The 25646-nt window shown below is 53.2% G+C and overlaps 3 protein-coding genes and 1 pseudogene across 3 annotated transcripts; 3 read left to right on the top strand and 1 right to left on the bottom strand.

Annotated features, from left to right (window-relative positions):
- Nucleotides 1-9: 9 nt before the first annotated feature.
- On the bottom strand, nt 10-6604 carry PARP3 (poly(ADP-ribose) polymerase family member 3). The gene is given in 12 exon segments (XM_061395649.1): nt 10-622; nt 1058-1213; nt 2367-2544; nt 2791-2877; nt 3085-3234; nt 3456-3634; nt 3637-3681; nt 3768-3900; nt 4061-4249; nt 4472-4645; nt 4977-5166; nt 6561-6604. Coding segments are annotated over 12 exon segments (1695 nt in total). The 3' UTR covers nt 10-452.
- RRP9 (ribosomal RNA processing 9, U3 small nucleolar RNA binding protein) lies at nt 6514-14435 on the top strand. The gene is made up of 15 exons (XM_061396810.1): nt 6514-6689; nt 6958-7040; nt 10118-10227; nt 10614-10681; nt 10764-10805; nt 11074-11200; nt 11832-11956; nt 12039-12131; nt 12495-12595; nt 12680-12814; nt 12900-12962; nt 13178-13323; nt 13405-13484; nt 14076-14149; nt 14266-14435. Exons 1-15 carry the CDS (start codon nt 6603-6605, stop codon nt 14357-14359), a joined length of 1428 nt encoding a protein of 475 aa, XP_061252794.1. The 5' UTR covers nt 6514-6602; the 3' UTR covers nt 14360-14435.
- Nucleotides 14436-16326: 1891 nt separating this feature from the next.
- On the top strand, nt 16327-19425 carry LOC133234952 (large ribosomal subunit protein eL39-like; annotated as a pseudogene).
- A 97-nt stretch (nt 19426-19522) lies between these two features.
- IQCF1 (IQ motif containing F1) lies at nt 19523-22265 on the top strand. Its single transcript, XM_061396821.1, has 4 exons — nt 19523-19636; nt 19822-19938; nt 20078-20140; nt 21808-22265. The coding sequence occupies exons 1-4, from the start codon at nt 19568-19570 to the stop codon at nt 22252-22254; spliced, it is 696 nt and encodes a 231-aa protein (XP_061252805.1). The 5' UTR covers nt 19523-19567; the 3' UTR covers nt 22255-22265.
- The last annotated feature ends 3381 nt before the right edge of the window (nt 22266-25646 follow it).

Raw genomic sequence — 25646 nt, forward strand, 5'->3', positions numbered from 1 at the left:
AAACAAAAATTATGACTTCACAGAGAATTCATTTATTTTTTTGCCATACATCTTGTGGGATCTTAATTCCCCAACCAGGGGTCGAACCTGTGCCCCGTGCAGTGAAAGCAGAGTCTTAACCACTGGGCCGCCAGGGAAATCCATCATCTCACCTCTCTTGGATGGACAGTTAGGCCACAGCGGATGGCCTGGGTGGATGTGGGACCCACCCACTCTCAGTTTGTGCCGCGCTAACTACACAGCCTTGAATAGGCTGCTGTATTCGTGTTGCAGTCCATCACACCCATAGCCTCAGGAGGTGAGACTGAGGCCACAGCCATGCCAGAACCAAGGATCAGAGGGAGAGGGAACCCCTGGAACACAGGAGGGAGATGTGAGGGCAGGAAGTTGATATGGGATTGAGGATGATGGTTGAGCTCCTGCCCAGGGGGCGGGAGGGTTGGGCGGACAGCTCAGAGGTGAATCTCTAGCAGGTAGCGCAGGCAGCACTGGCTCTCCTGGCAGATGAGATATTCGCTCTGGGAAAAGTTGCAGCTTCTGAAATCTGGGCAGAGCACGGGCTGGCCCTGGGGCACCACTACTCGCTGGCCATCTAGCTCCAGCTCGGTGTCCCGGGTTGGATCTGCAGGGCACAGCAAGGGCCATGGGTCACCCAAGGGCCACTGGTCCTTGGCTTTACCAGTTAGTCCTACCCTCTATGCTCTTCTGTCACAGGGAGTGCCCACTCATTCCCCCCAGCCAACCTCCAAACTGCTGCACAGGGTGGGCCTTCTGCCTGGAATCTCCTCCCCCGTTTCTCTGCCTGGGAAATGCTTGTTCATCTTTGCACGCTCAGTCAATGACACCTCCTCTTTGAAGCCCTCCTGGATGCCCAGGAATGATTTGTTGAATCAGTGAGCGTATGTTGAATGACAAAGTGAAGGACTGCGGTGAAGAAGCCGGCTTCTTCTTGTCCTTCTTCACAGTCCCTTTCCTGCTCACCTTCTCCCTGAAAGCGTCCTGCTTCATCTCAGCCTCACCTCTAATGCTTAGGCCTGTCCAGCTTCCTGAGACTCACCAGGCTCTGTGTGGCCACGAGCAATGACACTGTCGAAGCCAGAGGGTGGCTGCTTCAATCTGGGCTCGTCGACGGTGATGTGGTACTCTCTGCCCAGTGCCACCTCACCCAGGAACATGTAGCCAATGTGATGGGCCCCGCAGGATATGCCAATAACTGGGGGCACAGGAAGGCTCAGGGTAGGCAGACTGGCCTCTGCCTGACTCCCTGGGCCCCTGTTGCACTGTTATCTCCTTTGGCTTTGCTGCCCGGGCCTTCTTCCATCCTTCCTCCCACCATTTCTCCAGGCTCCTTGTCCCTGCCTGCTTCTTTTCTCCTCTCTGCTCCCTGACGCCAGGCCTCTGCCACCCTCATCAAGGTTGGAAATGGCCTTTCAGTGACCATATCTGGGGCGGGGGCTCTTCTGGCCTGCTCTGCTGATTTTGCCACTGGCCTCCTTCACCCTCTATCCTGGGATCCTCTTGCAAAGATCTCCTGAGGCCACTCTCCTCTCCTTCTTAGGCTCTTCTGCCCTCCTAGTGGGCTCCCAGGCCTTGAGCAACCTTCAGCCCCATCTGTTCTTAGACGACTCCCCCAACCTTGCTCTCCTGAGTGGTGGTGGTCTCCAATAATGTGGTCAACCTGGACCAAGGAGCCAGTATAGGGAGATCACCTCAGTGAGGACACCTCTGGACAGAAACTTGGGGGGCATCAGAGACACCCTCCACCGTTTCCCACACGCTGCCCACCCCACCTCTCACATATTCGTCTCCTGGCTTCTCTCCTCCTCCTCCTCCACCTTCACTGCCCTGGACTGGGTGCCCATCAGTTGGCCTGGATGGGAACACAGCCTCCCAGCAGCCTCTGACCTTAACCACCCTCCCTGTGGCTGCAGCCAGGTTCAACTGTACTCCCCATCTTTCTCTGAATAGGTTCTTTTGATCGTCCTGGGCCCCAAGCCCCTCATCCATACCAGGCATTTTCTCTAAGCTTTGTTTCAGGCTGTGTTCAGAGATGCTGACCTGCTGCAGCCTCCCAGGCTTCGTGCCACACCCGGGCTACTTTACCTCAAAGGCTCCTCTTTCACCACCCCCCTCTCCAGGTCAGGTTGGCACCTTCATCCTATCCACATTGCCTCCCTCAGGAAGCTGTCCTGACCACCGGATGCCCCCTGAGTCCCCCATCCGCCAGGATTCCCCACTGAGCTCTCGAGTGAGTAAGCATCCAAGAGATCCACTCCTGGGCCCACCACCAACTGGACAAGCACCGGGCCCCATGCTCCTTAGTGTCCCCATGCCCACCCAGGACTTGGCTCTGAGGGACGCCTCACCACAGCCAGCCGACTTGTGGTTCTCTGAGGAGAAGTAGATGCCATTGCCGACCCGGCCTCCAGAATGTGGCATAATGCGGAGCCCACTGGTGAGGATGGCGGCCACCACGGCCACGTTGGTGCCATGCCACAGTAGCTTCCGATTGCCCAGCTTGGCATGGACCTGGAACCGATCTCCCTGGGGTGGGCGAAGGTGGGAACCAGAAGAGTCATGCCCCCCAAGCTCAGGTGCTTCTGTCTGCCATCAGAGGAGATAACCAAGGCCAAGGGCCCCCTGGCCACTCACACACTCATGCACACATGCACAAGCCCTAGGCCTGGTGGAAACCGCTCAGAGTAGCTCAGCCTACTCCCTAAGGAGCGGGTAAGCCAAGGCCTTCTCCCTCAGGGAGAAGGCAGTGGTGACGGGGGGACTCTCCCTCACCTCCCCTTCTCGGTCCACCTTCTAAACATGTTGAAGAGCAGGGGGCCTGTTGCTGTTGCTAGTCTGTTTTAAGTAGGCATGTACCACCTGCAGAGACAGCAGAAGTTGGGTGTCAAGAGCAAGCGACATGCGGACCAAGCTCCTCTTGTCCCCCAGTCCCAGGGCTCTCCTCAGGGTCTGGAGACACAGTGAAAGAAGGACCAGGCCGAGGGACCCCTCTGGGCACCTGGAGGGCAGACAGGCAGAGGAACAGTGCCCACTGCTAGCTTGGCTCCTCTGCGGGGCCCGGCCCACCTTGTACTCAGGGGTCTCTGGGCCCAGCAGCTGGAGCTGGCACTTGAGGAGCTGGTAATCTCGGTCCAGTGGGTGCGGCACTTCCTCCACTTTCTTTGTCTCCTCGGGGGCGGCCTGCAGGGTCTGGGCCAGCTCGATGTCCGCCAGGACCTAAGGTGATGGGCACTGGCAGCTTGGCTGTCCTCTTGACCCTCCCTCACCCTCCCACCTGACTAGGGCTGTGGCTGCCCCACCTGTGTATCCACCTATTCAGCTGCATCTCGTCTATCTGCCTGGCCTTCCCCTCCTCTGTCCTTTGGCCTGCTCGTCACAGTCCATCTCTCTGTCCCCCATCCCCCTGTCTGTCTGCTTTGTAACCTGCCAGCCCTCACCAGCAACATGTCCTTCTTTGCCTGCAGAAGCTCAGGGGAGTTGATGGGTGGGGGCCGGCTGCGGCCGAAGTTGTGGGGAATGATGGTGTAGAAGTGGGAGGACAGCTCCTCCAGGCTGCGCCCACTGTCTGCGGGGGCTTTCTAGGCCGCCTCCACTTCCTCCAAGGCCTCGAAACCCGGGCGATCTGCTGCTTGCTCAACTTCCCTAGTGGCATCTTCTTCACATCTGGGGGGATGGGGAGAGTGAGGAGACCGTCCCGCAGCCTTGCCACCCCCAGGCCCCTGCTACCCTGCCCGCCCCTGACTCCTCACCCAGGTTCATGAGGGCCATGGCGTTCTGGAACACGTCCTTGCTGAAGATGTTGGTGATGAGCTTCTGCGTAGCTGCGTCCAAGGAGCAGGGCCGCACCCGCTGAACCACAGCCTTCACTGGGCCTCCGTCCACCTAGGGGTAGAGGATGCACATGGGCAGGAGCAGCTGGGCTGGGCACCTGCAGCCAGAGCAGGTCAAGGCTAGAGAGCGAGGCCTGTCCTGAGGGCGCTCAGCCAGGCAGTAGTGTCCCCTCCCTCGGCCCAGGCCCACCCTTCCTCCCTGGCCACTTCACCTTCTCCATGACTTCCTGGGCCTCGTCCTCTCTCTGCACCTCGGTAAGTGTATACTTGCCGGGCTGGGCCACAGAGTGGTCCCGCTCTGCCCAGCTGTTCTTGGTCTTGTCCCGAAATTTCTTCTCAAAACTCTTCTTTGCATCCTCCAGTGACTCGAAGCGGCTGAGCTTTGACTGGCCCACCTCTCCCTGTAAGCGACACAGCCACAGTGCCTGCCACAAATGCTTGCTGGCCTCTGTTGTGCCGGCCTGTGCCAAGTGCCCCTGGGCGTCAGAGACGGGGCAGGGCCACAGTCAGTGGCTGTGGCCTTTCGGCCTGCGTAAGCTGTGGGGACCCTTGGGGGCAGGAGGCATGCACTGAGCAGGGAGAGGTGGGGAAGAGGGGGCACAGGATGGCTGGGTGGCACTTACCACGTGTCCCCAGTAGGTCCAGCAGAAGAAGCAGTCAGCATCTTTCAGCAGCTGGATGATGTAGAACTTGTTGTTTCTCTCAATGTTGGTTTGGTTCAGGGTGCAGTTGTAGTCTTCATGCACCGGTGGCCAGAGCGGGTACAGGGAGGGCAGGCTGGCTCGGGCACCCCAGGGCTACCTGGCTGGACGCTGACAGGAATCAAACTGCACTGGGGCATCAGAGGAGGCCCTGTCCGGGAACCCTGCCTTAAAATGTGGGAGGGGAACGCCTGAGAAGCTCAGGGGCTTGCCCTGTGGTCTGAAGAGCAGACACTGCCTGGATCTGCCTGACCTGCCTGGATCTGATGGGCTATAGCCCTGCCTGACCTCTGGGGTCTCGGGAGAACACAGCTTTCTTGGGAGCCTGGAACCACCTGGCCAGGGCCAAGGCGGTGGGGAGCAGGTCTGAGTGTCCTTGTACCCAGGAGGGAGCAGGCATCGGGACTGGCCGGGGACTACAGCTTACCTGGGTTCCAGGGTTGCAGCTGAGTGGACATGAGGGGTCCACTCGGGCTACGCACTTCTCTGTGGGTGCGGCCTTAAGGGCCTCAGCAGTGGAACGGAAACTGTCCTCTTCTTCTGCCCCCTGTCGCCTCTTCGTCTTCTCAGGACCCTCATGCTGCACTTGGAGCTTGTGCTTTGGAACCGTGGCTGTTCTGTGGCACAGAGGAGTCCCTCAGACCTCCACAGCCTTTGTACCTACTCTGAGTTTGCCTTTGGTAACCTCCTTCTGCCTCCATTTCCCCCCCCCCCGCCCCCGCCCCAGTCCCTGACCAAAACCAAATCTCTGCACACCGGACAGACCTCTTTCTCTAGTTACTGGGGCCAGGCCCGGCCTCTGTACAATCTTCCCAGTTTGGTTAAGGAAGAGGGGCTCTCCACCCTCTCTAGCTCTCCTGTGTGTACTGAGGTGGAAGGGAAAGTGAAAGGAAAATCTACCCCTTCCCACTTCTGGGCTCCTCCTTGCAGAGCACTCTCTGTTCCTCCCCCCTCTCAGCTGACTTGGACCTGGCATGGTTGCTGGGCTGTGTCACCTCAGCTATGGAGGAGAGTGGGCAGTGGTTCCTGGGGGGCAGCACTCCTGAGGCCAGCTCTGTCTCTCCAGAGCTTGGGACCCAGTAGCACAGAAACTCTTCCCATCAGACTCAAGACTTCTGGGATGCCAGTCCGGGTCCTGGACCAGTGGCACTGAACTGGCAAAAGCCAGTCACACCCACCCTGCCCTGTCCTGCCCTGTGGAAGGCTGTGGGCAGAGCCATAGAGCACTCACCTAAGAGAAGCAGGGACCTGGGAGAAGTGGTGGCCACCGGGTCAGTACCTCCTAGGCAGTCAGTTCTAACAACCGTCTGTAAGCCTTAGGGGAGCAGGGATGAACTGGGTGTGGATAGGATTCCAGTAATTTGGTCACCAGTCTGGTGAGTCAGAGGCTGGGCAGGCGGAGCCGGGGCAGCCTGTCCCATGAATGGGTAGACACTTGACCTGGACAGAGCCAAGGCCCAGGGGACTGACGCACCCTTAGCGGTGCACATCTCGCCTGAGACATGCAATACGTGTCCACTGGTTTGTCAAGTGACCTTGGCCGCAGGTGCAGGCATTACCTTCCTCTCCCAAGGACTGCCTGGCTCCCTCTCCCCCAGTTACTAGGGTGTCAGACTCTCACCCTGGTCCCCGCCCCTGACGGGGAGGAGTCACGGTCCAGGGAAAGGGACCCTGCATCTCTGACGCCCCCCAGCGTCCAAAGGGCGCAAATACAGAGAAGGCGTCGGAGTCTGACCCCTCTTCAGACGTCAGTCAGCGGCGGGGCGCATGCGCCACAGTCGTTGGCCGGAAGCGCCGGGAAGAGGCTTGCTTCCTTTACTGTCTGAGCCACGGCGCAGGAACCTATAGGAACTTTGGGAGGCGGGGCCACAGGCATTTACCCTATGGGAGCTTGGGGGCGTGGCAGAACCTATCCAAGGACCCAATAGAGCTGTGGGAGGCGGGACCTATAGGGCGGTGGGAGCCTATCCCAGCGGGGAGTCGGGTGGGACTGCCTGGGTTTAGCCGCCACGTGAGTTCTCTAGCGGCTGCTGCAACACGCACCGTGGGCAGCATGTCGGCGACACGGGCGGCTCGTAAGAGGGGAAAGCCGGCCTCAGGGGCCGGGGCTGGTGCGGAGGCCTTCAAGCGGCGGCGAAAGGTGAGCATGGCGCTTTGGCAGGCGGGGGTCTATCCTGCCTATTGGGACCACCCTAATCCCATCCGGGGGTCCCGGCCCCGGTCCCCTCGCCCCCGGGACCCGGGTTGGAGTCAGCTTCTTCCCTTTCTCCGTGCGTCAAATCCTGAAAAGTCTTTCACTTGAGCCAGGGGCCACTGCCTTTCCCAGTGGCTCTCGAGGGACCCTAAGGGACTCTTGGTCAGAGCCCGAGTGGTCGGGACCCCTGACCAAAAACGTATGTGATTCCCAGGGCGACTCCTCTGGGGACAAAGTCAAGTCCAAGGGTGGCGGCAAGATGAATGAGGAGATCTCGAGCGACTCGGAGAGTGAGAGGTGAGCTCTTTTTTTCCACCTAGTGGAAAGGAACCCTGGGACCCATGGTGTATGCAAGGAATCCTCAGTTGAAGGGGTGCTAGAACTGGGCCAGCACCCAGAATCTCAGGTCTTGACTCTTTCCTCCACTTTCTGACCCTGAGAACTGTCATTTCCTTCTCTGCAGGGTCTCTGTGTGGGGAGGACCCCCAGTCCCAATGGGAGACCTGCTGAACCTTCCTGGCTCGTGACAGGGAGCTGAACTCCAGGCAAGGGGAGGATACAAGAAATGCTTGTTAGTTCTTCACAATTTCAGTTACTGAAAGTGCCACGCACTAGTTTCATTTTTTTGAGAACAGAGATGAGCAGGCAGGTGAAGACAGAGTGTGTTGTGATGGGAGGCGTATCTTAGAGCTGTGTGTTGTGGGAACAGAGAAAGGGAGTTTAAATAGGGCTTGGAGAGATCAGGAGGGCTTCCTTATGGAGAGGTAGGGAATGCATTCAGGGATCAGAGAAAAGTCTAGGGGTTAAACGGGCTAAATGGAAGATGGAGAGGGTGGAAGGGCAGGTGGTACGTGCATCCAGATTGTGAAGGGCTTTGTGTACCTCATTCATTCTGCAGGTGATGGGGGTGAAACATACTGCGGAGTTCAAAGGGAGCTAGCAAGTGTCAGGCCTAACCTTGTGGAATGGAAGCTGTCACACCAGGAAATCCTGGTGCCTTCCTTAACAGTTGGCTTTAGAGGACTTTCCTGGTGGTCCAGCGGCTAAGAATCCACCTGCCAATATGGGTTCAATCTCTGGTCTGGGAAGATTCCGCATGCCACAGGGCAGCTAAGACTGTGTGTCACGACTACTGAGCCCACACAACCTAGAGCCTGTGCTCGTCAACAAGAGAAGCCACCACAGTGAGAAGCTCGTGCACCACAGCTAGAGAATAGTCCCCACTTGCCACAACTAGAAAAAGCCCAGGCACAGCAGCAAAGACCTAGCACAGCCAACAAATAAATAAATACAAATGTTAAATTATTTTTTTTTTAAAGTTGGCTTTAGAAATTCTGCCTCTAAATGTTGAGTACATGTTGGTCTTAACCTGCTCTCAGAAGGACTTTATATACTTTTTTGTAGTCCTGAGGTTACTGCAGGTGAGTGTGTGCCAGGCCCTGTGTGAAACACTTTGAAATATTTTTAAAATGTGTTGTGAAATTTATTAGCTACAGAAGAGTTAATGAAATGTAATTGTACCATAGGCAGTAATGATGAAATGATGGACCTCTGTGCACCCACCAGAACTAGACCTGTGCAGAAACGTAGAAGACCCAACTGCCATTCCTGACTTGAGTTAATAATTTCTTTGGTTTCCTTCCTTCCTTTTTCTTGATCTCCTTTTTTTTTTTTTCCTTTTCTGATTCAGGTGTAATTTACATACAGTGATATTTGTTTCTTAGTGTACCTTTCTGTGAGTTGTAACAGACTCATATAAAGTGCCACCACTCTGAAGATAGAGAAGGGTTTTACCACCCTCCAAAATTTCCCCAGCTCCTTTGTAGTCAGTTCCTCTCTCTCTCTCCCCTGGTAACTGCTATCCCTAGAATTTTGCCTTTTCCAGAATGTTATATGAGTGGAATTATAATGGTGTGTGCTTCTCTTGATTTTCTTGAGAGTTCTGTCTCCTGTGTGAAACCCTAAACAAAGATTTATTCCTTTGAGTAAACTGAGTAGAAGTGTAGACCTTGGTTATATGAGGGAAGGGCAGCAACTCTGTCAGCTGAAGACTTGCTTGGTGCTGGGTACTAACTGGTCTCAAGAGCATGAGCCCTTGGCTTCCCTGAGAATTTCCAATGTCCCTTTCGGGGAAGCTGTGGGCAAGGTCATGGATGAGTCTTGGAAACAGTTGGGGTACCTGACAGGGACTAGATATCTGCAGGCATGTGATCAGAGGGAACAGGCAGCCCTGGGTTTTCTGCTTCTGAGTTCCCATGACCTACCTCCAGCTCCCAGGAGCAAGTCAGCATAGGACTCATCTTAAGTGAGGGATGTGGAGGGGAAATCAAGATCTTCACAAGGTCCAGCCAGACCCAGTTAAGCTTCACCTGGAATCCCATCCTCAGGGTAGAGGATGGTGCTTCGGCAGTGAGGATGGGGCGATGATAGTCCCAATATGTCTGCCTCTTGGTTTCTCACGTCAGATCTGGGTTGGCGGCTCCCTTGTGTCTGGGGGTGGTTGTTGTTTTGAGATCTACCTTTTCTGCTTTCCATGTTGGATCTTCTGTTTCTTGTCTCCCATGCCTGGCTCAGACAGTAAAGAATCAGCCTGTAATGCAGGAGACCCAGGTTCTATCCCTGGGTCGGAAAGCTCCCCTGGAGAAGGGAATGGCAGCCCACTTCGGTATCCTTCAGTATTCCCAATCCACTTCGGTATTCCCTTCAGAAGGGAATGGCAACCCACCCTTAGTATTCACGGAGAATTCTGTGAACAGAGGAGCCTGGTGGGCTACAGTCCATGAGGTTGCAAAGAGTCGAATATGACTGAGCAACTAACACTTCCACACCTTCCCCATTCTTAGGTCAGTCTTCTTGTTCGGGAAACACACCCTCCATCCTTAAAAGGAGAAGGGACCAATTCTGTGGCACCTTGTACCCCTGAAAATATCTTCATTCGTCACTGATGGCTTAACTTGGCCCGCCATCCAGTGGTTAGCATTTTACTCCGAATTTTGTGTGTGCAGTTCCTTTGTGTCCTGCTCTCAGGGCTGGTGTTGAGGGATGTCTGGAGTCATTTTGATTCTTGACCCTTTGAACATGATCTGATTTTTCTTGGACCTATAGAACCTTCTCTTTCCCTCCAGAGTTGAGAGACTTCACAGTTATGTCTTTGGGTTTGGGGTCTGTTTTCACCCTTATGTTGGTCCCTGGATGGGCCCTTTCAGTTTGGTAAGTCACATCTTTTTTCAGTTTTCTGTGTGTGTGGTCACTGGCCATGAGGGCTGGCAGGGATGGAGGTGGTCAAGTGGCAGGGAAGGCAGTGAGGAGGCAGAGTCCCAGTGGCCAGAGGAGTGGGCCGAACCTCCTCAAACCCAGCCCGCTCCTGCCCACAGTCTAGCTCTCAGGAGGACTGAGGAGGAGGAGGAAGAGGAGCTGGAGGAGACCGCACAGGAGAAGAAGCTGCGCTTGGCCAAGGTCTACCTGGAGCAGCTCAGGCAGCAAGGTGAGCCTGTGGGCTGGGCAGGTGAGGGGCATGGCCTGTGCCCCTGGTGGGTGACTGATGCAGGTACCTGGTGGGCAGCCGGGGCTTCAGGTTCTGGCTGCCCTATGGGAGGGTGGCCGTGAGCTCTGATGGACCTCTTCGGGTGGGCCAGGCTTCACAGGGCTTTAGACTGATCTGATAAGCAAAGCTAGAGGGTGGGCAGGAGGAGATCATCCAGCCCTCCCTGCCCTACCCCCCATGCCCCGCCACCTTTGCCCAAGGTGGCCTGAACTTCCGTGGGACACAGCCCAAGTGTTCAGGGCCTAGGACTGAGGCGGCAGGTTGGGACAGGAAGGGAAAAGTGGGGTCTTGGCCTGGGTTTACTTGGGCTCCTCTGTCCTCCACAGAGGAGGAGAAGGCTGAGGCCCGCGAATTTGAGGAGGACCAGGTGGCAGGGAGGCTGAAGGAGGATGTGGTGAGTGTGGAAGGAGGGTGGTGGCAGGGAAGGGATGGGATTGGTCTGCTTCTGGGATCTCATTCCTCTCCTCTCCACGCAGCTCGAGCAGAGGGGCAGGCTGCAGAAGTCAGTGGCAAAGGAGGTGAGTGGGCAGGGCACTTTGGTGTCAGATTGGAGGGAATCACCTGGGTCGGTGGGCAAATGGCCCAACTGGGGACTCAGGCTGTGGGGTCTTTGCTGTGAAACGTAGTGGGCACCTGGCCAGACAGGGTCAGTCCTTGCAACCTTGGGTTTGGCTTTCCTTCTTGGCAGTGTGGTGGGAAAGGGTGGCGTGTGTGTGTGTGTGTGTGTGTTTGTGGAGGGTGGCCTTCCTGCCCCCAGTTGCAGTGACCCAGCACCTGCCTGCCTAGATCCAGGCCCCAGACCCGGCTGACATTCGAATCCTACGTGGCCACCAGCTGTCTATCACGTGTTTGGTTGTCACCCCTGACGACCTGGCCATCTTTTCTGCTGCCAAAGACTGCACCATTATTAAGTGTGAGTGAGTGCCTGGGTGGGGGTGCAGCCCCAAGGGATCATCTGGGAGGGCTGGTCTGGGGAGGAGGGAATAAGCAGGGAAGACAGAGGCCTGATGGGGAAAGCTTCTGGAGGCAGGTTTGCTCCCTGAGAGGTGTTTTCTGGGTGACGGTGGAAGTGTCTGTCCAGGAGTGGGGCTTTGTGAGCTCTCTGTCACTGTCATCGGAGATGATGGAGGAGAGGCGGGGTGGTGATTTAACAGAAATTGATGCTGCAGGTGGGCAGTTGGACTAGAGGATGCTTGAGGCTCCGCACAGCCCTGGGATTGAGTTCCTGGTCCTCCTGCGTTCCCAGCCTTTGACCGCTGAGTGGTGGCCTCCTCCACCCACAGTAGTAACAGGAGGAGCTCGCACCATCAGCCCCAAGCACTTTCCTGTGCCTTCTCTTCCGGGCTTCCTGGCTGCCCTTTGGGATTACTGGCACCACTAGACAGATGAGGAAACTGAGGTGACTTGTCCAGGAGCTCACAGTGGCTGAGCCAGATCCTCTGACCTGAGGCCAGGACTTTTTCCATGGTCCCATGGGGCCCTTAAAGGGGACTACCAGACGCCTACCCCAGTCCTAGCAGCATCTGTCTTCCCCTTGGTGCCAGGGAGCGTGGAGAGTGGACGGAAACTTCATGTGATCCCTCGAGCCAAGAAGGGCGCCGAGGGGCAACCCCCCGGCCACAGCACCCATGTCCTCTGCATGGCCATCTCTTCCGATGGCAAGTACTTGGTAAGGCTGCGTTGGCCCCGGGGGTGGGTGAGAGGTGTGGGCACATAGTGGGTGCCTCTGGCCATGGTCCTTGTCCTCATAGGCTTCAGGCGACCGCAGCAAGCTCATTCTCATTTGGGAGGCCCAGAGCTGCCAGCACCTGTACACCTTCACAGGACACCGGGACGCTGTGTCGGTAAGGAGCTGGGCCGCCTTCAGTGGACATTTCTCAAGCACCTGAGTGGGCCAGGCTTGGTGCTTGGCTCCAGGGAATGGCGTGAATGAGGCAGAGGGTCCTCATCCTCATAGAACCTGCATGTCGGTGTATAGGACAGAAACAGGGAAGCGATGGGGAAGAGCTGGGGGAGATTGAGGTGAGCTTGCCTAGGGAGGAGGCGGCCTCCAAGGAGTCTGTACCTGCTTGACAAGGGCAAGTGAGTGTGCCTCTGTCTCCACGTAGAGCCCCACAGAGCACTCTCGAGGGGGCTCCCTGGGCCTGACCTCTGTCTCGCCTGATGTAGCCCAGGTCCCCTTCTTCCCTCTTTCCATGAACTCCCAGGGGCTGGCGTTCCGCAGAGGCACCCACCAGCTCTACAGCACATCCCACGACCGCTCTGTGAAGGTGTGGAATGTGGCAGAGAACTCCTATGTGGAGACGCTGTAAGTGTGCCCAGGGAGAGGGCATGCACACGTGTGTGTTCAGGTTCATGGGTGACCTCATCGTCCATCTGTCCCCTGCTCCAGCTTCGGGCACCAGGACGCTGTGGCCGCACTGGATGCTCTGAGCAGGGAGTGCTGTGTGACCGCCGGGGGCCGGGACGGGACCGTGCGTGTGTGGAAGATCCCTGAGGAGTCCCAGCTTGTCTTCTATGGCCACCAGTAAGGCGGCCTGCCGTGCCCAGCGTGGGGGGCATCATGGGCTGGGGGTGAGGCTGGGCCATGCCCCTCACGGCTCCTTTCTCAGGGGCTCCATCGACAGCATCCAGCTCATCAACGAGGAGCACATGGTGTCGGGTGCAGACGACGGGTAAGAGCTGCCCCTCCCCCCGCCCCAGGCTTGCTGCATAGAAAATCCCCCTGGTCGGGAGCTGGAGTAGCCGCTTTCCATAGGTGGGGACACTGAGGCAGAGAGCGCAGGTCACCCTGTCTGCTTCACGTGGCTGGTGTGCACTTGGTCCCTTCCTGCCATGTGGCCCTCTGCCCTGCCCCTGACCGCCCACTCACCCTGCTCCCTGTCCACAGTTCCGTGGCCCTGTGGGGCCTCTCCAAGAAGCGGCCACTTGCCCTGCAGCGTGAGGCCCATGGGCTGCGGGGGGAGCTGGGCTTGGAGCAGCCCTTCTGGGTGTCGTCAGTCGCAGCCCTGCTCAACACAGACCTTGTGGCCACAGGTGGGTCCCCTGTGTGGCAGAGAGGAGGTTATCCCAGGATAGGCTGCTGAGGGGGTTGCTCACTGTCTCCCTGTCTCCCAGGCTCCCACAACAATTCTGTGCGGCTCTGGCAATGTGGAGAGGGCTTCCGGCAGCTTGACCTTCTCTATGACATCCCCCTGGTGAGTGGGGCTTGAATACCAGCCTGTCTTTACCACTCTCCCAAAGCCCCTTACCAGTCTTTTCCTGCCAGAAGGGTGGTTCCTCAGGGCAGGGCCAGCTGTGACTTCCCTTTGTAGCCCCAGCTCCTACAGGGCCTGCAGAAACTCTCCCTTCTTCCTCTCCCTTCTCCTCCTCCACTCCCCTCCCAAAGGAGTCCCAGGCTCTGTCCTGGGTACTGGGGTACAAGGCAGGGAAGTGTGCACAGAGCACAGAGGGCCTGACCCTGTGATGGGTTCTGCATGACTGGTGCCGGGCTGAATGCCAGGCTAGCGTGTGGACTTGGAACAGCCTAGGGCAGAGTGGCAGTTCAGGGCTCGGTCATGGAGTCTCCTGAGCCAGGATCCAGGCCATACTTGGTGCACACTGTCTCCCTAATCCCCACAAACTGAGATTGTTTGATCCCCTGAGATCTACTTTCCCCATCTCACAGATGTGGAGGCTGAGGCCCAGGCGGCAGAGGGCAGAGCAGGGTAGACCTTTAACTGTGATGCTGGGGCTGTGGTGGAGGGTCTCTTCTCACATCTCACTACATTGTCCTTCCCTCTTCTCAGGTGGGCTTTGTCAATAGCCTCAAGTTTTCCAGTGCTGGGGACTTCCTGGTGGCTGGGGTGGGGCAGGAGCACAGGTATGAGGCATGCCTCGGGGGGCGAGGGTGGGGCAGGTGGCACTGGCTGGGTGGGAACAGAGGTGGATGCTGTGGGGGGCTGGGCCTGGCCTCAGCGGCATCTCTCCCTCCTGCAGGCTTGGCCGGTGGTGGCGGATCAAAGAGGCCCGGAACTCTGTCTGCATCATCCCTCTCCGCAGGGCCCCCAGGCCCCCGGCTGCTGGGTCCTGACACTCACATCCCCTTTATTTAAGTTCTCCCCAGGTCATCCCCTGCTTTCTTTGTATTAAAAGTCTCCTCTTTTGGGTCTTGTCTTCTCCAGCTTCTTGGGTAGGGAGGGCAGAGATGGCTTAGTAAAGGCCTAGGGGCTTTAGCCTTTCCAGGGAATTTGGGGATGGGACCCTCAGCTGGCTTCTGGCTCCTGGACCCTGAGTGTCCTCTGTGACCTCATTAGGCCAGCTTCCCACCCCCCTGCTCTGGGCTCATTGGGGTCGGAAGCTGCTGACCCCTCAGCTAAGAAGCTGTGGCTGTCCAGTGTGTGTAAAGGCCTGGCTGTGGGGTCTGAGGACTGAAAGGAAGACCGTCAGGGGGCTTCCCTGGTGGCTCAGTGGTAAAGAATCCGCCTACCAATTGCAAGAGACGTGTTTGGTCCCCAGTCCGGGAAGATCCCACGTGCTGCAGAGTAGCTGAGCCTGTGCGTGTGTGCGTAGTCATTGCAGTTGTGTCCGACTCTCTGCGACTGTGTGGATCGTTGCAGTTGTGTCCGACTCTCTGCGACTGTGTGGATCATGGCCTGCCAGGCCCCTCTGTCCGTAGGATTCTCCAGGCAAGAATACTGGAGTGGGTTGCCATTTCCTTCTCCAGCCTATGCACCACAACTATTGAGCCTGTGCTCTGGAGTCTAGGAACTGCAACTACTAAAGCCTGCTCACCCAAGAACCCGTGTTCCACAAGAGAAGCCAATGCAGTGAAGAGCCTGAGCACCGCAACTAGAGAAAAGCCCACACAGTAATGAAGACGCAGCACGGCCGAAAATAAATAAATAAAAATGAAACTGTTGTCCCAACAGACCATCCTGGATGTATTCTTACAAGTCAGGCTGATCTGCCCCACCCAGGCCAGGTCAGGAAGTTTTAGGAGCCAGACTGCCCTTGGGGTGGGGGTCGGGGTGGAGGTGGGACCCTGCATTGCTCACTGCTTGGGGACAAGGGTCAGAGGTGGGAATAGCTCTGCCCTTGGTCCAAATGACAGCCAGGCTGCATGACTCCTGTGAGCAATGCCCCTGCCAGGTAAACATGTCAAAGGAATGTTCATTCTCCTGATTTCACTGGATAATTCAGCTCCTGCTATGGGGTGGAGTAAAGAGGTGGAGAGGCTTTACTGGAGAGCTAGCAGTGCAGTGAAGCCACCTCTCCTCTGGAAACTCAGTGGAAAATGGGAATGTTAAGGATTCTGCCCATACCTTTCTTCTAATGCCTTGAGTCCAACAGCTGAGCCTGTGGTTCTCAAGCGGCAGTGGCTTCCCCCCGGTCTCCCCAGGCCTCCCCCTTGGACAGAGCTGCTCCTTTCATTGTCTTGGGGCCTGTAGGGTCAGGTTCAGACCGAATCCCTGAAAATCTTGTTATGGATCAGAGGATGTTACTAGAATTCACTCCCTATGTCTCCGCCTTAAATTGAGCTTAATGATGGGATACACATACCTCCTGAACAATATTGCAAGTAATATGGAGATGCCCCTTAATCCACAAACCCCTTTTCCATTAGCACATTCCCAGGGAGAACGAAAATAAATGCCCTTGGAATTGAAACTGAAAATAATCCCTCCTATGGCCTCTATTCTTGGCCTTGGTCAGCTGAGACTCTGTAGTTGGGCTCTTCCTCCCTTTCTCCCTTGCTCGCTTCCAGGCAATGGGAAGCCACGAGAGGGTTGAAAGCAAAAACGTAAAATGAGCTGGTTCACAGTAAAGAGAAAACACAACTCGCTGCTGTGTGGAGAATTAATTAGTAGAGGTTTGGGGGAAAGAAGGGTGGCCACTTAGGAAGCTATAGTAATAGCAGGTAAGAGGTGATGGAGGTGTGAGAGGGCCCAGTGGCAGAACGGGGAGACAGAGCTGTGTTTGGAGAAGTCAACAGATACTTGTTGATTGTGCAATGAGATGAACGTGGCAACATAGTAGTCAGTGGTGACATTTATGAAGATGAGGAAGACCGAGTGGGGAAAGCAGGATCGTGAGGAGGAGGATCAAGACTTCAGTCTGCAGTGTCCAGTAAGTTGCAGGGAAGCTGAGCAGGCAATGAGCTCACTGCTCTGTTTTATAACAAATACAAAGCTCTGTGACTCAGGGGTGCTGCAATATGCCTCCCACCACCCACTCCAATGGGCTCAAGCGCTCCCCTGTCTTCTTCCACCCATGATGGACTCAAGGCCACAGGTGAGGGTGAGGTGAGCCACTGTAGAAACTCTTAGCTCTGTTTGTAGCTCTGAACCAGGCAAAAGACACCAGGTGGGGCCCTTCCTGGCTCTGCCTATTTCTGTCCTCTGCAGACCCACCTGGTCATCATGAGGCCCTGGGACTTCCTCAGATCACAGCCCCAGGGTCACTGAGGTGTGCGTTTCTCATTCCTAAAACACAGGTGTGCAGTTTGACAGAAGGGTGGGGAGGGGCTGAAAGAACAGCAGGTAGGGCTTAAAACATATCAAATTGATGCAGAGCCCACTAACCACTTCACAGGTTCCATCAGGAAGCCTGCCCATGTCACTGAGGATGCCTTACCTCCGGATCCCCCAGTTGGCCTACAGTCACCCCCAGTCTACCCAAAAAAATACAGGAATAAGGAAATCGTGCATGTCTCTGTGAATATACTAAAAAACCATCGAATACAGACTTCCCTGGTGATCCGGTGGTTAAGAATCTGCCTTTCAGTCTTTTCTCCATCATCCTATCTTATGTTCAGTTGAATTTGCTCCTTGCTGTCTTCTCACAGGACTTGCAGGATCAAGTGATTCCTGGCCAGGAAACAAAAACGGAATCATCCTATTCCCTAGTGGATTCGAATGAAAACTGGTAATAAAATCAGGCAAAGCTCCCAAGAGACGACGCTGGAGAAGATCCAAGCTGGGGATATAAGGAGTCTCACATATGAAGTGGCAAACATTTATGCTGTGTCAAGATCACGTGCATCTTAAGGGAATCACGGCAATGAGAACATCACCACTGTCTGAACAGCTCACGAGTATTTTATGGGAGCAATGGAATGTTTGGCTGTGGGTGTTTCCTCCCTAGGGATCTGTTTGCTCAGTAATAAGTATGTGAAACATTAAAGAAAAAAAGAAGAATTCACCTTCCAATGCAGGGGATGAGGGTCTGATCCCTGGTCAGGGAACAAAGATCCCACATGTGGTGGGGCAATAAGCCCACACACAACTACCGAGCTGGTGAGCCACAACTAGAGAGAAGCCCCGATGCCACACCAAAGTTCCCGTGTGCCAAAAAGACTCGACACAGACAAAACATTAAAAAAAAAAACCACTGAACCATGTACTTTAAGGGGATGAATTGTATAGCATCTGCATTATTATACATTCTAACAAAGCTGTTAACAAATAAAAATTAAAAGCACACCTGAAATGGAAAGATTCAAGGGTTATAGTATACAGAGATCAACTGTATGAGCAGTTGTGAGATGCTTGATACCGAATTGCAAAGTTGAAGAAGATAAATTATCTAATTTCAAGACTTATTGTCTTGAAAAACTATAAAGTTACAGTAGTCAGAACAGGTAAGAATGTAAGAAGAGACAAACAGATCAATGATACAGAATAAAGAAGCCAGAAATAGACTCATATTTACACAGTCTATTGATTTTTTTATGTACCAAGCTAAGTCAATGCAGAAAGGAAATGTATTTTTCAATGGAACAGAAAACTTGACCCCTATCTAACATCATAGCCAAAAATAAATTAATTCAAGATGTATCATAGACCTAAACAAAAACTAAAGCAAAGCTGATACAAAGCTTCTAGAAGAAAACCCATGAGAAATATTTTGTGACCCTGGAGTTGACAAAGATTTCTTAGGGCAGAGAAAGCACTCAGTATAAAATATTGATAGAACTGGACTTCATCCAAATTAAAACCATCTGTTCATCAAAAGACTGCACTTAAAAAGTCACAGATGGGGGAAAAGAACATCTACAGTACATGTATCTGACAAAGGACTCATATCCAGAGTATAAGAGCTTCTATGACTCAGTGATGAAGACAAACAGCCCAATAAAAGTGGGATAAATGCTTAAACCAATACTTCATAAAAGATAAACGAATGGTCACTGAACACATGCTCCTCATAGCTGGATCCGTGGGCATCTGAGCAGTGAGGGGAGGAATTAAAGTCCCTGCACTCCAAGGACACAGGCACGATTGCACAGATGGAGCCCCGGTAAACGAGGGGGCTGAGTCCCAGCGGGGAGGGAGACTCAAGCCGGAGAGGCCAGGGCAGGGGTGTTGGTAAATGTGGTGACCCTAGGGACAGGGAGGATACGGGTGCTTTGAATGCCACCAGGATGGACTCAGACTCAATCCAGTGGGCAGGGAGGAGCTGCCCCAGGGGCCGAGAAGCGGAGGGGCACACTATTCAAGCAAGGGGCCTGGGGCGAGCGTGAGGGGGGTGAGCGTCCTTCTCCAGCCCCCATCTTCTCTATCATTCTTCTCCACCTCTACCAGAAGTCCTAAGGAGACCTCTTCAGGGACGAGCGGAAAGAAGAGAAGAAAGGAGGGGGTCTGTGAGGGTGTCAGTGGGATCAACCCCCTGAATAGGCTCCCAGCCCCAGAGCCTGAGGGGGAAGGAAAGAAGGTCTGCTGGTTCTGGGGGCCTCACAGAGTTCTGCCGTATTGTATGAATGGGTCAGCAACTCAACTCTTCTCTCCTAAGGTAATCATTGGTAGCTGTTTGGTGTATATACCTTACTCCCTCTTTATCTGCATTTATAGCATATATGTATAATTATACATTTTGATGGGTTTTTTTTACCATCCCATACAATGATGGTTTTATATTTCATCTAATGGGATCATAATGATGTTCAGCTTTTTTCACTTACAAATACATCTTGGATACACTTTCTCATCAGTACATGTATATAAAATTATTCTTCAACAGTTATGCTATAGGCTATAGTATAAACGGACTATAAACCATTAGATCCATGCCCAATTTTACCACCTGGGGATGTCACCAATGACTATCTTTATACACCTTTATATCGATGGGCCACTCTTTCCAGTGTCTTGCTTTTGGCCATTTCCAGCAGAAGAGAATGGACAGCACTGTTGCCTCTTCCTTGGATGGGGCTTAACTCTTGGGAGCCATCCTGGTGCTTGAGTCACAACTGGCCTTATGACATCACAGGTCTGCCACCCTGACTCTTTTCTCCCATGCCATGACTAGAGGAACACAGACCTTAGGGGATTTGAACCATCTACACCCAATCCATGTGGAACCAATAATGGTGAGTAAGACAGAAGCTGACACACTAGGCATTTGGGGATGTCCCCATAAATCTCAGGGTGAGAGAACTCCCCCTAACTTCTGACTAGTCTGGGAAGCCCTGTGCACTAGGGCTGTGTGGCTTGCTTACTGGAGAGAGAGGGAGAGCAGCCTCACTCTTGCCTTTCCCCTCTCTGCTGATTGCAGGAGACAGACCAGCCTAAGACAGTTGATGAAAACACTGAAAATAAGCCTCAGGAGAATAAGGGGCTGGTGGAGAATAGTTTACCCTCAGAACCATCGCCGACGTTAGAGAAGGCAGAGGTAAGGGGAGCCCTGACTTGGATGTGTCCGGGCTTTGTGTCCTGATACCGCGGCTAGTGTCTTTGGTATGTTCCAGAGCCAGGAACAGGAATAAACTCTTTCTTGTCTGTCCCCTTTTCCCGTTTTTTTTTAAAAAAAGGCTCAACAAGAGAATAAAGCAGCAACAAAGGGAGCGGATGATGCTGATAAGAGATCAGGAGTGGTATGATCCCCTCACCCAGATGACATGGGGCTGGGAGTGCAAATGTGAGAGTTGTGTTTGTGGAATGGAATGGCCAATATTCTATTTAGAAGCTGGGTTTAATCAGTGGTGTGTATGTGTGTGTGTGTGTGTGTGTGTGTGTGTATGTGTGTGAGCGTGTGTGCATGTATGTTTGCTTGCTAATTAAGATTTAAAATTTGAAAGTCAAGAGAAGTGAAGATGAGGAAGAGATGAGAGGCAGCATTTTACGGGATGGGGGAAACTTTAAACACTATGATATTGCAGAGGAAGAGAGCAGGTTGTGAATTGGAGCTCGAGCCAAGGATGAAAGGGCAGGATAGCAGAGGAAGCCACTTCTCCAGTAGGTGTGTGGGCTCTGAAGGGAAGAGTCCTGGATCCTGGTTGGGTGGGCAGTCTCAGGTAGACTTTGATAACACTCTGATTATGGAATTCTGGCCTGAGGTTGGCCAACTTGACCCATGTAATACTGGGTGGCCAGAACAAACCCATGAAAAGATGCTCAGCATCACTCTTTATCAGAGAAATGCGAATCAAAACCACAATGAGGAACCATCTCATGCCAGTCAGAATGGCTGCTATCAAAAAGTCTACAAACACTAAATGCTGGAGAGGGTGCGGAGAAAAAGGAACCCTCTTACACTGTTGGTGGGAATGCAAACTAGTACAGCCACTATGGAGAACAGTGTGGAGATTCCTTAAAAAACTGGAAATAGAACTGCCACACAACCCAGCAATTCCATTGCTGGGCATACACACTGAGGAAACCATAATTGAAAGAGACACGTGTACCCCAATGTTCATCGCAGCACTGTTTATAATAGCCAGGACATGGAAGCAACCTAGATGTCCATCAGCAGACGAAAGGATAAGAAAGCTGTGGTACATACACACAATGGAATATTACTCAGCCATTAAAAAGAATGCATTTGAATCAGTTCTAATGAGGTGGATGAAACAAGCCTATTATACAGAGTGAAGCAAGTCAGAAAGAAAAACAATAATACAGTATACTAATGCACATGTATGGAGTTTAGAAAGATGATAATGATGACCCTATATGCGAGACAGCAAAAGAGACACAGATGTAAAAAACAGTCTTTTGGACTCTGTGAGAGAAGGCGAGGCTGGGATGATTTGAGAGAATAGCATTGAAACATGTATATTATCATATTTGAAACAGATCACCAGTCCAGGTTTGATGCATGGGACAGGGTGCTCAGGGCTGGTGCACTGGGATGACCCTGAGGGAAGGGATGGGGAGGGAGGTGGGAGGGGGTTCAGGATGGGGAACACATGAACACCCATGGCAAAAACCACTGCAATATTGTAAAGTAATTAGCCTCCAATTAAAATTAATTAATTAATTAAAAAAATACCAGGTAGCCAGGACACATATACTCCCGTTTTACAGATGGGTGCTCTGAGATTCAGAGGTCAATGTGGTGTATCCATGCCCATTAACCAGAGGGGAACAGAGAAAGGACACCTACTTGGCCTGTGGGTCCAGCCAGCATCCTGCACAGTGCTCCTGGGGATCAGAGGAGGCGTGGTTGCTCATAGGGCATCAGAGACCCTTCGTGGCACACCCTGGGGCTGAAGTGGGTGGGGAATATCCTCTCAACGTCTCCTTTTATTTTTCTCATTAGGTCACAAAACCCCAAAAGAAGCCTCCCGTCAGTGATCCAGAAGCAGTAAAGATCCAGGCCTGGTGGCGGGGCACCCTGGTGCGCAGGACGCTGCTGCACGCGGCGCTCAGAGTGTGGATCATTCAGGCCTGGTGGAGGGTCAAGCTGGCGCGGCTGCAAGATAGCAGGCGGCGGGCAGCTCTGGAGAACTTCACACGGAAGGAGTGGGCAGCAGTCAGGCTGCAGTCCTGGGTCCGCATGTGGCGCATCCGTCGGCGCTACTGCCGTCTGCTCGATGCTGCCCGCATCATCCAGGCCTACTGGAGGTGCCACTCCTGCACTTCCCGGGGTTTCATCAAGGGCTACTACAGAGTCACAGCCAACCAGCTACATCTCGAACTCGAGATCTTGCTGGGCTCAGGGCCTTGCATTGTGACGGAGTGTATTCCCCTTCCAATAAAGCAGTGAAGTGGTCTATACCCAGCCCCTCTCTGCTTGATAAACTCCAGGACATCAGGGCCAAGGGTAGCAAATGGTTAGCATCTCACATGCTAGCTCTGAGGAATTGGCACGGGTTGTCTGAGGCTCTGAGGTTTTCTGAGGAAGAGGATTCTGAGCCCTAGTCCAGACTGAGCAGTTCAGTTCAGTCGCTCAGTCATGTCCGACTCTTTGCAACCCCATGAATCGCAGCATGCCAGGCCTCCCTGTCCAGCACCATCTCCCGGAGTTCACCTAAACTCATGTCCATCGAGTCAGTGATGCCATCCAGCCATCTCATCCTCTGTTGTCCCCTTCTCCTGCCTCCAATCCCTCCCAGCATCAGAGTCTTTTCCAATGAGTCAACTCTTCGCATGAGGTGGCCAAAGTACTGGAGTTCCAGCTTTACCATCAGTCCTTCCAAAGAACACCCAGGACTGATCGATCTCCTTCAGAATGGACTGGTTGGATCCCCTTGCAGTCCAAGGGACTCTAGATTGTGATTGATTAGCAATGTCTGACATAGGCAGGGAAGTTGGGAGTACAGATCTGCCATGTCGCCAACTCAGAGAGCATCACTCATGTTTGGTCAATGGAAATGGTGCCTCTCCCCAAGGCTGGGTATAATGGAAGCCTGGGGCAGGGATGGGGTTGTCCCACACAACAGCACATTTGCCAGGAATTCATTCACCCCAGTCTATTTGCTCTGGGCATGATCTCCCATCCTCATGACTGAGGGGAGCCCACCACCCCAAAGTCTTGATCCTGGTTCCTGTTGTTTCATAAACTGCACCCCGCACCCAACCCCCTGTAAATGGAGGATGAGAAAAGATGGAAGAGGCAGACTACCTCAGATCAGTAGGTGGCAGGTTTAGTAAGCAAGGGAACTTATTTACAAGGCTTGTCTTGGGCAGCTGCAGACAAGTAGATCTCTGTTCTGCACTTGCATGCCAGCATTTTGAAAGTTTATATAGAGGCCTTAATGAGGTTCAGCCACATAAACCATCCAGATATTCTTAATAACACATTACTCTCAAGGCTGCATCCTTGAAAATGCCTCTCACTGTGGGAATGGTGGGTAGATCCTACACTTCAAGGACAAGGGAGGCAGTGTTCAGTTCAGTTCAGTTCAGTTGCTCAGTTGTGTTCGACTCTTTGTGACCCCATGGACACGTCAGGGTTCTCTGTCCATCACCAACTCCTGGAGCTTGCTCAAATGCATGTCCATTGAGTCACTGAAGCCATCCAACCATCTCACCCTCTGTTGTCCCCTTCTCCTGCCTTCGATCTTTCCCAGCATTAGGGTCTTTTCCAATGAGTCAGTTTTTCGCATCAGTTGGCCAAAGTACTGGAGTTTCAGCTTCAGTATCAGTCCTTCCACGAATATTCAGGACTGATTTCCTGGAGGATTATTGACTGGTTTAATCTCCTTGCAGTCCAAGGGACTCTCAAGAGTCTTCTCCAACACCACAATTTAAAAGCACCAATTCTTTGGCACTCAGCTTTCTTTATAGTTCAATTCTCACATCCATAACATGACTACTGGAAAAACCATAGCTTTGACTAGATGGACCTTTGTTGGCAAAGTAATGTCTCTGCTTTTTACTGTGCTGTCTGGGTTGGTCACAGCTTTTCTTCCAAGGAAAGGGAGGGGGTGACGGGCATCCAGTTGCCCAGGTCTCTCTTGTGTGTCAGCGGCAGTACGTCTTTTCAACAACCCCTTCCAATAACTTCCTGCTCACTTTAGGGGCTGTAACTTCACACTTGGCCTCCAAGTTAGAATCTGAACCCCAAACTGAAAATGGTTAGAGTGCATGGCCCCGTTCTCATTCCTACCTCAAACTCTGTCCCTCACTCTCTGACCCTTAATGGAGGCTTGGACTCATTCTCTTCTAGACCTTACTGATGTGGGAGGTTCCACAGGCTTGGGGTTGGGGGTGGGGTTAAAGAAGGCATTCCACTTCTAGCTGAACCTTCTGGTGAGTGTTAGGTGATCGCCCCTAGGTGATCACAGACCCAGACCTGAGAAGGCAGAAGTTGGGTCTCCCTCACCCTCTCCCCAGTTTCTGCAAGAACTGGTCCTCTGACCATCCCTTCTTGTGACAAGCTGCCACACTGGGGCCTAAGTGATGATAAAGGGCCAATTAAGAGGTCAAGCTTAGGTTGTCCTTCTGCCCATCTAGGCACTGCTATTTCACAGTTTCCTGCAGAGAGAGGCGGTCTGAGGTCTTGGGTTATTCCCCATCCAAGCTGCAAGCCCAGAAGCCCTACCTCCATCCCGGCTCCATGTGGTCTGCCCTGGCAAGTGGGTCCCTGAGCTCACATTTCCCAGAGGTCTCCTGCTCCAGCTCTCTGTCTTGCACTGGGGCTTGAGCTGTGTCTTTCCCACTTTTTGTCCCTCTGTGTCCTGCCCTGTGTCTCACTCAGGTTCTGGTCTCTCTCTCTTGCTCTGAAGGATTTCTGTCCCCTCTCCCCTCATTTCCCTTTCTCTCTTGTGTTCAGTGACTCAGAGTTAACAGCAAGGACTTTTGAACCAAACTGAGCTAAGTCACACCAACGTGGCTTCCCCACTCACTGCTGTGTGGCCATGGATATGTCATTTTTCCTATCTGAGCCCCAGTTCCCTGAGCTGTGAAGTGGGGCTAATAATCCTCATCATTCAGTGTGAATGTCAAATAGCATAAAAATTCAGCCTTAGCAAAAGAACAAGGAAAGAAGGTTACATTTACACACCGTAAAAACTGGCAGTCAGAGTGGGAAGGGAATCATGTTTAGTCCAATTAAGAACACCAAAGGTTCCCTACCATCAGAATCAACTGCAAATGTTTGGGGCTTCCCTGGTAGCTCAGCAGTAAAGAATCCGCTTGCCAGTGCAGAAGACATGGGTTCAATCTGTGGTCTGGGAAGATCCCACATGCTATGGAGCAACCAAGCCTGTTCACCACACCTACTGTGACGGTGCTGTAGACCCCAGGAGCTGCAACTACAGAGCTCTTATGTCACAACTACTGAAGCCCGAGTGCCCTGGAGCCTGTGCTCAGCAACAAGAGAAGCCACCGCAACTAAAGAAAAACCCACACAGCAATGAAGACCCAGCACAGCCATAAATAAATACATAAAATTATAAAATTTTTTAAAAAGAAGGAAAAAAGTATATACACGAAACTACAAATAATTAGGAGTGCGAGTGTGCGTGCTGAGTCACTTCAGTCGTGTCTGGCTCTTTGCAGCCCCATGGACTATAGCCCTCCAGGCTTCCCTGTTCATGGGATTCTGGAGGCAAGAATATGGGGTGGGTTGCCATGCCCTCCTCCAGGGGACCTTCCTGACCCAGGGATCAAAACCACATCTCTTATGTCTTCTGTGAGAAGAGTTGAATTGCT

This window comes from Bos javanicus, chromosome 22, assembly GCF_032452875.1.
Source record: "Bos javanicus breed banteng chromosome 22, ARS-OSU_banteng_1.0, whole genome shotgun sequence".
Classification (NCBI taxonomy): Eukaryota; Metazoa; Chordata; class Mammalia; order Artiodactyla; family Bovidae; genus Bos; species Bos javanicus.